The sequence below is a fragment of the Hesperophylax consimilis genome, chromosome 5 (assembly GCF_061612785.1).
Source record: "Hesperophylax consimilis isolate HC1 chromosome 5, BYU_Hcon_1.0, whole genome shotgun sequence".
NCBI classification, from domain to species: domain Eukaryota; kingdom Metazoa; phylum Arthropoda; class Insecta; order Trichoptera; family Limnephilidae; genus Hesperophylax; species Hesperophylax consimilis.
Genome location: NC_142840.1, coordinates 36893034 through 36909522, shown reverse-complemented (window position 1 = coordinate 36909522; position 16489 = coordinate 36893034). Strand labels below are relative to the sequence as shown.

The window sequence follows — 16489 nt, the reverse complement described above, 5'->3', positions numbered from 1 at the left end:
GTTGGTACATAACTTAACCTCAGGAAAACTGTTCGTGCACCAGTGACAAGAATTTTTTTTCTGCCGACGAACCGTTCATACGCTTCTGATATTGGAATTTCGCCCCAGCTGGAATGTTTTGATATGCAATTTAAACCTGTATGCCATAAGAAAGTGCATAATATTTTTTAATAGAGTCATTTTTGATTTCCCTTGTTCCGAAGGCTAAATGCTTGTTTTCTCAAAACAGCGAGTTAAGAATTATGTACAACATCTATTATCTAATGTGGTATTTTAACAGGATTATTGAGAATTTTATATTATCCTTTTTTTTTTTTTTTTATAGTGAATACCTCACAAGAGTCCCTACTGCTCCCGTCTGGAGCCAGTGAGACTATGGCATCCCCAATTGGGGGATGTTGTGAGGCTGAAGGTAAGTGGGGAAGGGAAAGAGGGAGGTAGGGAAGTACCTGGCTATTCAGATCTAGTCACTAAACACGGCTAAAGCCATTTGGAGCAACGTTTCAATTCTGAATGGTGGTCTTACACCAGGGCGATACTGGTAGTATCTTCCACTCTGGAACGTGCCGCAAACGTACTATATATTATTTTAATTAATTAATTGTGAAATAACACAAATTAATCAAATAAAATTTATTTGCGCACGCCGGGTTCGAACCCGCGACCTTCGGAATGGCAGTCCAATGCGTTACCACTGGACTATGCCGGCCGTCTAAATCCTTACTAAATATTGATGAACCCGGTATTGTTAGGAACTGAAAACGCCATTTTTTTAGGTTACAATATTCGGTTCACACTTTGTATAGGGCGGCCATGTTGAATATTATATTACTGGCTCTCTGATTGGCCCAAACAAATACTGCCAATTTGTTCTGTAACTAAATATATTAATTCAAAAATGTATAACATATTGTCATTTTTGCTCCGAAACCTTTGCAGCAGCTGTCAATAGTATTTTTGTTTTTCTATCTATCGCTATATCTAACAGATTTTAGACCAATAGTGGAGATTGCCGTCTTTTTTTTAACTCGCCTCAAGTGCACAATGTCTCTAAGTAAAAACATTAAGGCGATGCCATACGTAGTAATGCAAAATCATGTGTTTTTGGTTTGAAAATTTGGTCGCCTAGAAATGTTTCAGATGCTTTAATTAAATACTGCGAGTAGAATACATCTTGGCCTTTGAAATAATCGAGTATTTTTTGATAAGTCTTTTTATAAGCCCACTAAAAAATAATGTAAAGACCTGTGAAAACTGCTTTAAAGTTCAAAATTTCCTACTTACGAACCCATTTTTGGTTATGATTTTATTGTATAATGTGGCAAATTAAGTTATTTATAAAATTATTGAAAAAAAATGAAATATTTATGCCTGAACATCCACAAAATAAAATAAAAGGCACTTTTTGGCCATGTTTTTTTCTTGCATAAATCAAAACAGGCGGATGGTGTTAAGCGGGAATTTGAACCTTATCGCCATCTACGTAAGGGTTATTATTGATAGCAGCTCAGTTTAAAATATTACATGACGTAGTGTATCGCCTTAACAAACTTATTTTTATAGAGGTTTAATCTCTTAAAACGCCAGCGTATCCTTAAGGATACACTAAAATAATAATTTCCTTGAATATAACTAGATATTCTGGGGAAACAGCTTATGGTCGATTATACACACTTTGTATAAATGTATAAACACATTATCTGGTACGACGGTACAATTTACAAAAACATAATTTTGCAAAAAAACAAGTAAGTTATTACGAAAATACAATCAACTGATGTACGGTGAATATTTTGCATTGGCGATCAAGAAGTTATAGGAAAAGAGTGTCTATAAATAAACGTTAACCAATATTTTTTAGAGAAGTTTAAATGGAAAAAAAATCTAAAATAGCGTTTTAAAGAGAAATTAAAAATTACACAATCTACAAATGAAGTTGTTGTTTTTTTTTTTTTTTTTTAAATTATTTAATTGTTATTATGTGTCATGTTAGCTCATGCAATGTTGAGATTGAGTATTGCACCATCCACCCAGTCTTGCCAGAATAAAAACTTAAATAAATATATTAACTAATAAGCTAAAAATAATAATTACTACTCAAGGGAACATGTGAATTCCAGATTACATATCTAATTTTAAAGAAAGCAGTGGTAGGAAATCTAAGCGTGTATATCAGCACAATAATATATTCCATTACAACGTTACGGTCCAGGTCAGCTGCTTCAGATTTGTTATGTTGGGACCTGCATTGTCGCCTGTAAAAGATAATTATCAAATGAGTCACATAGCAATGTTTATTTCAATTCACGGCTTTATTTCATTTTCAATCATGCATAATAAAATAATTTTAGATAATAGTATTTGAATAATAATATGCAATATGATGTATTTATAGATACAGTATTTTGGCTTTACAATGCTAATTCAATTCGTCGAGTTACATCATATGGATTGACAATGACACAATGCTGTATCTGAAAAATTTATATATGATAACAACATTGTATCTTAAAATACAGCATTCTGCCAGGACAACCCCACAAATACTCTTTTCCATAAAAACACTGATGCCATGCGGGAGTCGGTATAGTGTGCGGGCACATAGGTGTTTGTGTTTCAACGAATTGGCCTCGGCAGCTACCTCTGCCAGGAGCGCGTTTCGTGTTAGTCCATGTTGTGGCAATATGCTGTATCTCAAAAATTCAGGTTTTTGGGATAAACTTTTTTGAACATTTTATTATTTTACTTGCAAACTAATGTAGTTACAATTTTAAATTTGGTGAAAGATTAGATTGATTCTTCATTTAAAATGTTGTTTAAATTAATACAAATTTATCATGTATTTTTAATAGAATTCACAAAAGTGTGTTCTGGCAGAACATTATTTTTTCAAATAATACTTTGGTTTATAAAGGCAAAACGAAAATACTTTCAATTACAATTTAGAATAAAATCTGATTCCTCCAGAGTCCTCTGCAATTGCACCATGTTCTGAAGGAACTTGGGCACACAATCAAACATCCACGCTCTATACTGGGTTGTAAAATGTAAAGATTTTTATTTTGAATCGCTAGAGTGCGGAAAAGTTATAAACATATATGGGTTGACATCTTCCGTTCGCCCATCGTACTTAAAATGTATAGAAATTAAAGAAAGCGAACATTTATCTTAATTTCTAAAAAATATTATTTAACATTTTACGACTGACACACTATAGTTTGTTAGGATTATTTCGTGGTTCGTATAAATTTAAATAAATTAAAACATCACTAATATAATAATATAGCTAATATCTGTTCATCAATTTCTGCCAATTTATTTCTATTTTCATGGTTTTGATAGTTTCAGTTTTTTTTAGTTATAAATCTGTCTTTCACCCATTGAAGTCTTGTTCGCCGGTGTATCATTAAGAATACTATTAAAAATAATTCATCTGAATATAACTAGCTATTCCGTGTAAAATAGTATATATCTACTTATGGCAGATATTATACTATTTTTATAAACATATAAACACATTATAGTGAGTTATTATGAAAAGGTAGGTAAAAGGTTATCAGGTGATCTTGGCAATATAAAAGTACAGATTTTTTCTTAAAATTAGTTCTTACATTTTTTTTAAACTACAGTTACATGGAAGTTCCATGGAAGAAACGAACTTATTTATAAAAAAATCAGTGAATGAGAGTAAACAAACATACAGACGATTCTAGAAGAGTGACTAACATAATCAGGACAGGGCTGGTGATAGTAAAATCAAAATTGTAGGGTGTACATCAAAATGGGAACCTGTGTACAATAACAGGCATTTTTTCCATTTAAAAGTACATATTTTTTCTCAAAATTAGTTACTTACATTTTTTTAAAACAAAACTGCAGTTATATGGAATAGACAAACTTACATTAACAAATATGGCAAATAAGTGTAAACAAACATACAGATGATTATAGAAGAGTATTTATAAACAGTACAGAGTTGGTAATAGTGATAACAAAATTGTAGGTTGTTCCTAAAAATAGGAACCTGTTAGTTTCACCCAATTTCACCTTCCTTGAACGATCTGTTTACCATACAGTTTCACATACAGAATAATGGCATTATAGGCATAATTTTTTATTGCAATGGCAAAATGCCGCATCTCTACATGCAGCATACTGCCATATCTTTACAAGTAACGCCCATGGTTAAATACCGTATCTTGTAATACAGCGTTTGCCGTTACAGACCAAAATACATATTTTTTAAATATTCCAATAGAACATGTTTTTAAGAATTTTTCTACTAAAAATTATGATGTATTTGTATTTTTTAATAATATTTTAAATGTAGGGTAAATCTAAACTCGCCATTTTAAATTGTTATTACTGTTATTTTGCAAGGAAAATAAAAAAAATTTGAAAGTCATTTGTCTCAAAACTAGCTTTTCGGAGATAAGGCGTATCGTCATAACACGGGCGAATGTTTGATTCTCATTGCAAGAAGTAGAGTGGTGAAGAGATTTGAATACATTTTAGTAAATTAATAACTCAGAAATAATTTTCCAGCATCCAACACTGATTTAAACTATTTATAGAATTAATAAGTTATTTTACCTAATTCAAGAATATAATTATGTTCCTTAGATTGAAGTTATAATATAATAATGTTAGATTTCACTTCATGTGCTCTTTACTGTAATAAAATAATTTAGTACAATAATATAACATAAAAATATTCAGTACATACAAAGCTATATGTAATGCAATAATAAGTATTTTTTACAATTAATACATAAATAAAATTGTAAAAAGGTTTTAGAGTCTGTTTTGACTTCCGTAGTATGTGACAGACACAGAAGATGAGGGAGATAGAAACACCTATGTAACCCGCTGTAGTTGGTAGTTTGGCTCTCTCTGTCCACGGCTCTAGTTAGCCAACGAACTCTGTAAAATACTCGTTGTTACAATATAACATTATAAGAAGCAAACCTTGTACCATTAATATAAATATCTGTGAATCTCGGCCAGAAGATGTGTAATATAAATAAAATAATATTATACTAAAATATTAGCTGGTGCGTACCTGGCGTTGCCCACAGACTTTTCTTTATGTTTTATAAATATAATATGCATGTATTAAATATATAGCGCACAGACAGACAGATGCGGGTAGCTACTTTGTTTTATAACACTTAGAGATACACAATATGTAAAATCAAATAAAAATATCTGCATATTAAAAAGTATAATATAATATCACAACACAATATTATATTATTCTACACATTACTGTGGCTCAGTTTGTCTGTGCAGATTGAGAAACAATAGCGAATGTTGCTTTTACGTCTAACAGATGGCGCTGTTTTTTTAAAAAAGCACATTTGTCCAACAGATGGCACTTTTTTTAAAAAAAAGCATGTTTTTACCTTTCACAGGTGACATCTATATAATATAGGTATATAATAACAAACGCATATTCAAATTTCGGAGATATAAGATTTTGAACAAATGAACATTTACATTTTTATTTATATAGATAATATACATTAAACATACCGATTTCGGTTGTCGGTGCGTGGGGGCGTGCGTGAAGTGATTTGAAATTGTATTCCTGGATATAGCGTAAAATTATTCAAGTTCAATGAACTTTTAATTTTCAAAATTGCAACCGATAAGTATGAAACGATAAAGTAGGTACCAAAATTATTTTTATTAATTAATAATTCTTTACTTCATATGTGAATTTCTTTTGTTTAACTGTTTGACAGACGTCGTAATTTTTCAAGATTAATAACATTCGAATTCTACAACGGCAGAATTTTAACCTTTCTTTCTATATGCATTATTTATGAGAAAGAGGGAGAGGTTAAAACAGGGCTATCAGTGGTTTACCTTTTGTATGTCGTAAAGCAGAGATCAATTTTCATTGAAGAAATGAAGTCCCAATCATGGTCGAATTTAAAAGAATATAATTTGGTACTAACTACTGATGTGCAGAAATGGTTTCGTTAGAGTAGATTTGGTAAGTTTAGTTTTACAATTGTTACGTTAGAGTAGATTTGGTAAATTTATTTATAAAAGTATATTTCACCTGTGAACTTTGTATCCTTCAATGTGAAAACGGATATTTTCTTGCATTTTCCAATCACCATCATAAATGAAAGGTCGGTTACAGGGCAACGGGTCACGTTTAATTCTGAAATTGTCTCCACACACTTTCCATGCAACAGGTTTGATACACCTATATCTGATATCTGAAAAAAAAATAATGTAAACTGGCACAACTTTTGAAAAAGATATCTTTTTCATTTTAAAATACTTTTGGTTAATTAAGGTAGGTGACACATTACGCTACACGCATCATGGCTTGGCCTATTTCAGCATATCGCTCGCAATACACTACCATGGTTAGCGATATGCTGAAATAGGCCAAGCCACAAAAATATAGTGTGGTCTGTCACAGGCTTAAAAAAGATATGTAATTATTAATAAGTCAAAATAAAGATATTCAATCATTGAAGGCAATATTAAGGACTGTCAATAGAAAAAAATCAGTTGCATCTAGGAATTGAACCCAGGACCTCTTCTTTGCCGGGGAAGTGCTCTGACCACTGAGCTAATTCAACCATATGAACTTACGTTATTTTTAACTGTTTCAATGATTAAATATTACAATTTGAGATTTAACTCATTTGATAATTCAAAAAATAAAAATATTATTTTATTTCATACTAGCTGAAGTACCCGGCGTTACACGGGCTTTAAGCAGAGTTTTTCGAAATCAGATGTAGGCAGTTGTAATTTTATTTTTATTTTTAACATCAAGTGTGCAAAATTTCATCATTAAATATCAAAATCTGCTTTGGGGTGGGAAAATGGGATTTCGGTGATTTTTCGAAATCTCATGTGGACTTTCCTCTAGTTTTGAAGGTCAAGTGTGCAAAATTTCATCAATCTAGGAATAAACTATAGATTTGTATAAAACACAACTGCAGGCACCATTCTTAATATTTATAGATACAAGATAGTTTGCAGCGGTAGTACAGTGCACAGGTCGCGCAATTAGACTTGAGGCAATTGTGTATTGGTGCGTATGTATACAATTCCTACATCCCTGTGAGTCACTTATTGTTATTAGCGATGAAGTGACAACAAGTGTATACAATTCCTACATCCCTGTGAGTCACTTATTGTTATTAGCGATGAAGTGACAACAAGTGTATACAATTCCTACATCCCTGTGAGTCACTTATTGTTATTAGCGATGAAGTGACAACAAGTGTATACAATTCCTACATCCCTGCGAGTCACTTATTGTTATTAGCGATGAAGTGACAACAAGTGTATACAATTCCTACATCCCTGCGAGTCACTTATTGTTATTAGCGATGAAGTGACAACAAGTGTATACAATTCCTACATCCCTGCGAGTCACTTATTGTTATTAGCGATGAAGTGACAACAAGTGTATACAATTCCTACATCCCTGCGAGTCACTTATTGTTATTAGCGATGAAGTGACAACAAGTGTATACAATTCCTACATCCCTGCGAGTCACTTATTGTTATTAGCGATGAAGTGACAACAAGTGTATACAATTCCTACATCTCTGTGAATCACTTATTGTTATTAGCGATAAAGTGACAACAAGTGTATACGATCATTGAATTGAAATATTTTTTAGAGTAATTCAAATAGTCATCTTACATTGGCGCCAGATACGGTTAAAGCAGTCAAACTTAAGTTGGATAATCTGCCCATGGAGAGGTCACAGACGTTGGAACAGTTGGACAAGTCGAGAGTATGTATTCTTGGACAGCTATCTGTCAGGATTTCAATTAGGTTATCATTGAACAAATCACTATTCCTCACTATTAAATACTCTAGTTCGGGTATTTTGGGAAATAGCCTAGTGAAACCTGAAAGAAAGGAATTATCTTTTTACAAATATTAAATAAATTTTTTTTAAATTATCGAGTTTTTATTATTCTATTATGTATTTTTAGGCATTGATAGCCATTTTTCTCTTCTGAGTGAAACAAAAAAATGTTCCAACAAATGTATAATTAATCAGTAGTATAAAAAAACAATTGCTTAAGCGGAGCAAAATAACTTGCCTCCAGAAGTAACTCCTTTATATGTTCGCATTTGTAGTTTTTTAATTTTTTTGCACACTCCTATAGCGTCGAGCATGTCGTCTCTCACAACGCAATCAGCAAAGGTTATGTCTTCTACATATGGATGGAGCAGACTCCTCAAGAGATCCACATCTTCCAGCAAATAGGACCTATTACCGGCTAATTTGAGGAATATATCTTTGAGTTGGATTGGCAGATATTCCATTTCGAATTTGAATCTCAGTAGATGTTTTGATAATTCGTAAATGCATCTTGAACAAACAAATTACATACCACCATTAGATTTTCAATCATCAACACAACAGAGGGGGAAACTCTCATTCAGTAAGACAAAAAGATATGAAGTTATTATTTACTGCTCATTAGCAGCCTAGCCAGGGTAGGCCCTGAGCCAAACAGGCGCCTGGATCTAGTAGATAAACCTCAACGGCGCTGGGTTAGGTATTATCAGCTCCTTGGCTCCTTGGCAAGTCGGCGTCCAGAGCAGACAGCTCCAATTGCAATTTCACAGTATTGTTATTTTGGTAAATAGCCAGAATTACTGGACACGATTAATGAACGCAAATTATTTAGAAAATACTTAGTATCAGTAATAACAATGAGAAACAACTATTTCAGTCACCGGACATGGAAATAATACATTAGCTATTTGATACAAATTGGTATAAATTTATGCTATCCCAGAAGCAAATAAATCAGTTCTGCAGTATTATTGAAGCCAGTGTATTTTCCTGAACAAAAAATATATATTTCTACAGCGCCCTTGAGGTGATTTTGCACAAAAACGGCGCTATATAAATCATCCATATATTAGTATTATTATTATTCTCTTTTTGAAGAAACTCCTGAAATTAATTCAATATTACATTGTCAATGTTTATAAATAACTAAAAATGCATCAATTTCCATTTACTGAAATAGTTGTTTCTCATTGTTCTTACTGATTCAAAGTTTTTTTTTTTTAATTTGTGCGTATTAACCATGTCCAGTAATTCTGGATGTGTGGATGGATTCAGCTGTAAAAAATCGCAATCAATAGAAATACCTAAAAACAAAGCTATTATAAAATTAATTTACTCACAAATTCTTCAAAGAACGAACTTTCACATACTCTTTTGCCATTGTGTAAAATAAAAGTTAAATAATGTGGGCAGTGTCTTATACCGGCCGGGATTTTAATAACATGTGTGTTTGACTGCCGATTATCTTTTTAAGCTGCAGTATAATATTTTTGACTTTCATTCAAGTATCTTGTTGAATTTTCATCGGTCTATTATTGTCGTATCAGGTTTATTTTTACAAAATGTGACAGTGGTAGAATGACAGCTGACAGCAAATTGCAGCGATTGCAGAATATTGCAGAATGATAATGGTGTGGCTATTGTAATAAAATAAACTGTGACAATTTTTTTCAAATTTATTCAAATTTTTCAGTTTTCCTTATTATTAGAGTGGGTGATTCGCATATTGCAATGATGATAAATTATTTATAAATTTATTAGGTAAATTTCGGATCGATTCAATCAGAAAAGTATTTTCAACAATATTTTTTGATATTGACATTTGAGTTTTGAGAGTACAACACCGGAGCAAAACCTCAGTGATCGTAAAATGGCGGATGTCTCCAATTCTGAACGTAAATGTAAATCACATAAATCTCCAAAAACACCCAAAAAACGGACCCGAAATCCTGAAGGTTTGAAAATTATATTGTACCATATATGTAGCGTTTTTAAGAAAGTGTTTAAATGTGAGTTTAATTGCACTGTTGCCATAAAAAACGTTGTTGTTTTCGTGAACTCTTTTTACCACTTACTTCCTTCTAAGCGCCTATTCCCTGTTGCGGTGTTTTGTGATTGGCGCTAATTATAAATATATAGTTTCACTCACCTGTATGGTTGGTATGCCCTTACGTTTACGTATGTGTAATTAATATGAAGATGTTTTCCCATTTTCAGAATGGCACAAACAGAAACAAAAGCGACTTCGAATAGCGGGGAAAGAACATATAAATACTAACGGAAAATTGGTCGCCGAAAAGAAACCAGGTCCAGATTGCCGCTGCAGACGACGGTGCTTCTTAAGGGTACCCGAGCAAGTCAGGTTAAAGACTTTTGAAGGGTTTTATACTTTAAAAACTCACGATGAACAGAATTCTTATCTTTTTGGGTTAATGAGGCAAATTGACATTAAAAGAAAGAGAAAGAAGGACAGCAGCAGGCGAACATGTACCTTCGAATATTTTGTAAGAGTCCGCGGAAGGGAAACTCAGGTATGCCAGAATGCTTTCAAAAATATCCACGCCATCACGGAACGGAAGATTCGAGTACTTTGCAAGAAGATGGACGATGGAATTATGTTCCCCAGCGATAACCGAGGCAAGAACAGCGGAAACAGAGCCGGTGAAGTCCGTCTGGCTCCTGAAATAATCGAGCAAATCAAAGAGCACATATTTTCCATCGTACATACTCATCGACTCAGAGACTACATCCGCCTAGATAAAGTTACAGGGTTAGAAATTAACGTTTCTAAAATGTGGAAAGATTACATCAAGACGTACGATCCGGATTATACGTTTGTTACTCTGTCCAAGGGGAAGAAGAACGCTCCTCAAACAGAGCAGCCTACAACCATAATCCAGAATGCGTTCCATCAAGAAATAGGTGGCCCCTCAGGAAATGAGACCTTCCACTGTCCCCTACAGTACCCGGGCAGCGGGCACCTGATCAACATAGCGGAGAACTACTTTGCCCAAGCCATGGTGACGCAGGCGCAGTATCCTTCTCCTCACCAGCACCTCAGCGTGGGCAATTACATCCACACGGACAAGATGAGCTACTACCAGCAGGGGCAGGTGATGGTGCAGCCAGGCAGCGTGCAGCAGCTCCCGCCCCCGCACCCACACGCAGACACCAACACATACGTCATCCTGCAGTCCATGCCCAACCACACTCCGGAATCCATCAAGGAGGAATCCCTGGATGGCAAGAACAAAAACAAGAATGATAAAAAGCGCGGCCCCGCAGTGAAGCAGTGGAGGTACACTAGTATATTCCATGAGGAAATCAACGGCAGTGCGCTCTGCGCTATTAAAAACCGCCTCGCTAATTATTTCTCCGAGCTCGAGACGGCCAAAACGAATAAGAAAACCCCTAACAAGCAGCCTGTTCAAATGCAGCAAGTTAATATCCCAAGTCCGCAGCAGCCTTTACTGCACGCTTATAAGTCACAGGAGGTTGAGACTACTCACTGAGGAGCTCATCATCAGGTATCAGGCTTGAATGTAATCCTTCGATTGATTACTCTTTATTCTCATTCTTCCATGAATGCCATAAGTCAATCTGCTGGTCAGAACTGTATTTATGGTTTTAGCTTAATAGTGTGAGTGATTTTTTAATGAGAATGCTGCCTATGACTGTATTTGCCTATCCATTTGATACAATGTTAAATTTATTACTTAGTGGATAGTTAATGTGAATTTTCAAAAATAAGTCTAAAACTTATTTTTGAATCGCATTAAAATCGCGCTTATTGGTTGTAATACAACACACAACTCCTAATTGCTAACTTTCACGTGACTGCTTTACATTTCGTTTATGCCTAATTTTTATAAAAAATGTAAAACATTTGTAAACTTTTTTTTCCAACAATAATTCAAATAATGTCTTAGAGTTTAGTAGTAGTTATTTCCAATTTTAGAACAACAATTTATAATTTTCAAAGACCAATTTATTTTTCTGATTTATTTATTTCCCAATTATTGTGTTTATATCCCTACTTTGATATAAGAATGAATATTTAATCATTCTTGCTAAGCTAAATAATTTTTTTTTAATAAATGGAAAGAAATATGTGTAACAATGAAGTGTTTTTTGTTTTCTAGGACACATCTTTTTCCTGCGAGATGTATGAATATTATTTAAGGACAAACATAATGTACAGTATAATCTACGCGTTCATAGGTGGCGTTAATTTAATTATTTTATGAAAATATACTTTTTACAGGTTATACTTTCAAATATTAAGACGAATTATTTGTTTAAATACATAATGTATTTAAATAGAATAATTAAATTAGCGCCATCTCTGAAAGAGCAGATTATGAATTATTTTATGTTTACCATTAAATGTAATTTCCAAGTTGTTTCCGCTTTAAATATTCTATGATTAAATTAAATCTTTTCTCATATTCAGTAGTTTTTATAATTACTCCTCTCTTGTTCTAATATCTGCACATTTCTAATCTTTATTATACTGTGTACGTGTCTTAACCTTTGGAACACCAGACCCTTTTTGAGGGAAATCAAAAATGAACTTCAAGTCCAAGCGATTCTTTTAAAAAAATTCATGCACTTTCTCATGGCATACAGGTTTAAATCGCATATCAAAAAATTCCAGCTAGGATGAAATTCCAATGCCAACAGTGCATGAACAGTTTTTCGGCGGGAAAAAAATCTTGTCTCTAGTGCACGAATGGTTTTCCAGGGGTTAAAACTACAAATAATATAGGAATTTGATGTATCTATGATCATTGCATATAACGTCTTTTTAAATATAAATAATTATGTAGGGCTCATTGAAAATTATCGATAATTTAGACTAGTTTAGCTATAAAATTTATATGAAATCCGTGATTATATTCTTTAAAATATTAGTACTACTATAGTTTGTATTTTATGTTTAAGCTTTTAGTTAGTGACCACATAGTAAATTTTTATTCCCATATAATGTGTATATAAAAATATATTTTAATTTATACTATGTATGTTCAAAATGTTGATCTTTGTATCAGAGGTAATACTTTCCTTGAAGTTTTGAAATTCATATATGTAAATGGCATAATATTTTAATGAACATAAAACATTTAAAAAATATATTTTTTCTCCATTTAGTCCAGTCAGTGGGGAGTTTTACCTTGCAAAAGGTTAGGTAGTAGCGATTTTGATATATGTTGTTAAGATTGGGACTCTAAAGAAAAAAAAAAGTTTTCGACCTTGAGAGGGTCGAGCTCGATCCGCCATCTTGGATTGAAGGTGCCAAAATTTGTTTTTTTTTAAATAATTGTGAAGTGGTCGTTTTTACAACCAAATTGTTGAAGGCAAACTTAAAGACAACTAAATTACCTACATTTTTTTTAGAAAGTTTTTTTTTGTAAGTCTAATAGGTAACGAGTTACAGTGGCGGAAATGTGAATATTTTTCAAAAAAGTGATGAAATTCCCAACTTTGTAATTTTTGCGGGTTATTCATTACATAATTATAATAATTTTGTTAACTCATTTCCACACCACCATGAGGTAGAGAACATTGCGCATTTTTTTTTTATTGTGGTATCCCCAGTAGGTCAACTCCACAGATATACCAGCGTTATGCTACAGTAAATTATGTTACATTACTGTGAATTATGTTACTATAAATTATGTTACTTAATAACAGTCTTCGTCATCAATGTCATCATCTAACTCATTGCCTGTGATATTTGGGCTTCCATTGACAAAATCTCTTCTTCTTCGTCCTCGACATCGATGTGAACCTCTGGCGAATTTCGGCATGTTTGACCATTACAGCACCCACATACAATAGAACACTTCAATCCAGCTTTCCTGCAGCCACATGCAACGCCGCATCCTTTTTTACAATTGCATGAAATAAATTTTAATAAAGTCTCGGGTGCTGGTTTCTTTGTCATTCTTACTGGAACAAGCCCGTTGATGTCACGTTTCCCGGCCCAGTTTTCTGGATTTTTTTGGATTCCATACCATTTTTGGACTTTATGGTACGTTCTAAATGCATGGTACCGTGTAGCGTCGTTCGTTAGTGGCAAAGAGGCAAGATTGAATTTGCTTTTTGTTGTCGACTTTGCGAAACGTTTGTAGAGGACTTTTTCCAAGGTTTCCTTATCCATGTCACCCCCGTATAAAGCAACAAGAAAGCGTGTTCCTGCAACTGCTATGTCTTCTGGTGTTGCATCATGTTGTTTGAAGATTCTTATCATGGCATTGAGTCTTGTGTCGTTTTGCACAAGCGAACAAAATTTATTTTTTCCTTGGTTGAAGAAGGACGATGTTGTATCGCAGCCGCTAAAGGCATGAAGAAACAGAATATTCTCAGCCGCCTCTTTGTATTTCACACTATTCGCGGAATACAATCTTTCAAAAGTTTTGCCTCTACCGGGTTTGCGAAGATATATACTATTTTGTTGTGGTGCTAATGCTGTCATGCTGTCAGCAGAACTAGGAGATCAACGTCTTCGCCAATAATGAAAACAGCGTCATATGATGAACACAAGGAAATCGCAGTATTGACAATCAACTCATCAGCATCTTCTTCAGCCTGCTTAACTGTAAAATCATCCTGTATAAATTGCTTTGTAAGCATCGAAATCAGACGGACTTTGTTATTTTCATTGGCTAAAAATCGTTCTTGTGAAACTTGAACTGGCATTATTTCATCGAAAAGAACATCTGCAGACATGTGCTTCTTCGATCGGCGAAGTCTTTCTGCGGTTTTCGTATTTTTTTCACCATCATCAAGCGGATATCCATCGAAAACAATGACTGCATATGATCCATAGTGATTTCTTACATAGTGAACGTACTTCTCGCAAATTGACCCAAAATAATCATTCCGATTCCATACAACTTTATGTAAAAGATATCCTCCATCTACAACATTAATTTTGCTACCTTCAAGTTGCACGCCTTCTGGAAGTTGTTCGAAAACACCATAAAATGATGATTTCGTACCTTTGCGCACGAGCACACTGAGTGACCGAGCATCCAGGCAACGTCCTGTAACCACCCCGACTCAATCAGTGTTGCCAAGTCAGCTGTAGACTAGGATCCCACTATAACAAATCAACGTCATCGAGCACACGGATGATGCTATATAAGTATATTGTAACGTAGAAATACGTTAAAATGATATTGTGTAATATGTTCGTACAAAATGTATCAAGAAAACTGGAGTTTTACAATTTTTTGTCAAAATTTTCTTCTTTCAACCGCTGTAACTCGTTACCTATTAGACTTACAAAAAAAAACTTTCTACAAAAAATGTAGGTAATTTAGTTGTCTTTAAGTTTGTCTTAAACAATTTGGTTGTAAAAACGACGACTTCACAATTATTTTGAAAAAAACAAATTTTGGCACCTTCAATCCAAGATGGCGGATCGAGCTCGACCCTCCCAAGGTCGAAAACTTTTTTTTTTCTTTAGAGTCCCAATCTTAACAACATATATCAAAATCGCTACTACCTAACCTTTTGCAAGGTGGAGCCCTTTTTTATCCCCCACTGACTGGACTAATTATGCTTAGATTGAAAGTTGTTCATAAAATCGTGCATGCAATCTCCCACAGATTTGGCTGTAAAACTCGTAATTATATTCATATAAATATTATAATTTTATTGCTTTCCTGTTGTTTGCTGAGAATAAATTTATTCAAATGTAAAATTGTTTTAGTTTTTTGTATTATTATTATCTTCTAACTAACCTCCTCAACGTCATTGCCTGTACTGTATGTAAAGTGCGCCAATTTTGGGGAGTGATTCTACATCATTTTTTAAGTGAAAAATATTTTTGTATGGGAAAATAATCATTGGAATTTCTAAAAAAAGTAATTTATCCTTACCATAATTTAGAATCACCTCCCGAAGTTAGCTCACTTTCCCCCGGACACCTTGTCCTGTATTAGTCAACTAAATTAGCTGATAATAAATGGCTAATATTCCTTATTTGCTCATGTCTCGACATTCCTACTTTGGAATAGTAAATTAAAAGTAAATTTGTAAAGTTTTTAAATTACCTGCTTATTTAACTTTTTTTTAAGATTAACCAAACAGTGTGTAGATTGCGGAAAATAATATTATTGCAAAAAAAATGTGGCAACTGGCACATTTTAGGTACCTTAGTACCTACATACTCTGTATTTATGGTGTAATATTTTTTTCTAGTACGAACTTCTGCTTTCGCCAGTGGTGGGGTACAGACTTTTTTTTAGAGGTGATTATCTATATATTTTAATTTTTAATCAATTAAAGTTTGCTAATTTCTAAGAAGAAAAGACGTTGGATAGCGCTAGAACAAAACATCCTTTGAATGTGGATAAATTCCCTTTTTACTAGAGATATTAACTAGCCAAGAGAGAATGTTATAAAAAACAGCGGCAAAACACTTCGTTTTAAACGGCCATTCGATAAATTTAAAAAAAAACTTCAGTTACACTTCATAATTAATTTTATTTTTCATAAAAATATCTTATCATTGAACATTTTTAATAATTTAATGATTTTTTTTTATTCATAAGATACGACAGTACGAAGCGCGCAACACTGCAACGGGACAATGCTGTCACACGTAAAAATCATAAAAA

The 16489-nt window shown here is 33.4% G+C and overlaps 2 protein-coding genes across 3 annotated transcripts; one reads left to right on the top strand and one right to left on the bottom strand.

The window, feature by feature from the left end:
- Positions 1-2026: 2026 nt before the first annotated feature.
- LOC149423894 (protein AMN1 homolog) lies at positions 2027-9443 on the bottom strand. 2 transcript variants are annotated; one of them, XM_089632170.1, is made up of 5 exons: positions 9200-9443; positions 8098-8369; positions 7688-7899; positions 6071-6233; positions 2027-2255 (listed from the first exon to the last, which is right to left on the bottom strand). In XM_089632170.1, the coding sequence occupies exons 1-5, from the start codon at positions 9238-9240 to the stop codon at positions 2194-2196; spliced, it is 750 nt and encodes a 249-aa protein (XP_089488296.1). In that variant the 5' UTR covers positions 9241-9443; the 3' UTR covers positions 2027-2193. The 2 variants fall into 2 exon arrangements, with proteins under 2 accessions (XP_089488296.1, XP_089488297.1); XM_089632171.1 differs by lacking the exon at positions 2027-2255 and adding an exon at positions 4602-4923.
- Positions 9444-9720: 277 nt separating this feature from the next.
- LOC149423893 (uncharacterized) lies at positions 9721-12960 on the top strand. The gene is made up of 2 exons (XM_089632169.1): positions 9721-9814; positions 10077-12960. Exons 1-2 carry the CDS (start codon positions 9730-9732, stop codon positions 11369-11371), a joined length of 1380 nt encoding a protein of 459 aa, XP_089488295.1. The 5' UTR covers positions 9721-9729; the 3' UTR covers positions 11372-12960.
- The last annotated feature ends 3529 nt before the right edge of the window (positions 12961-16489 follow it).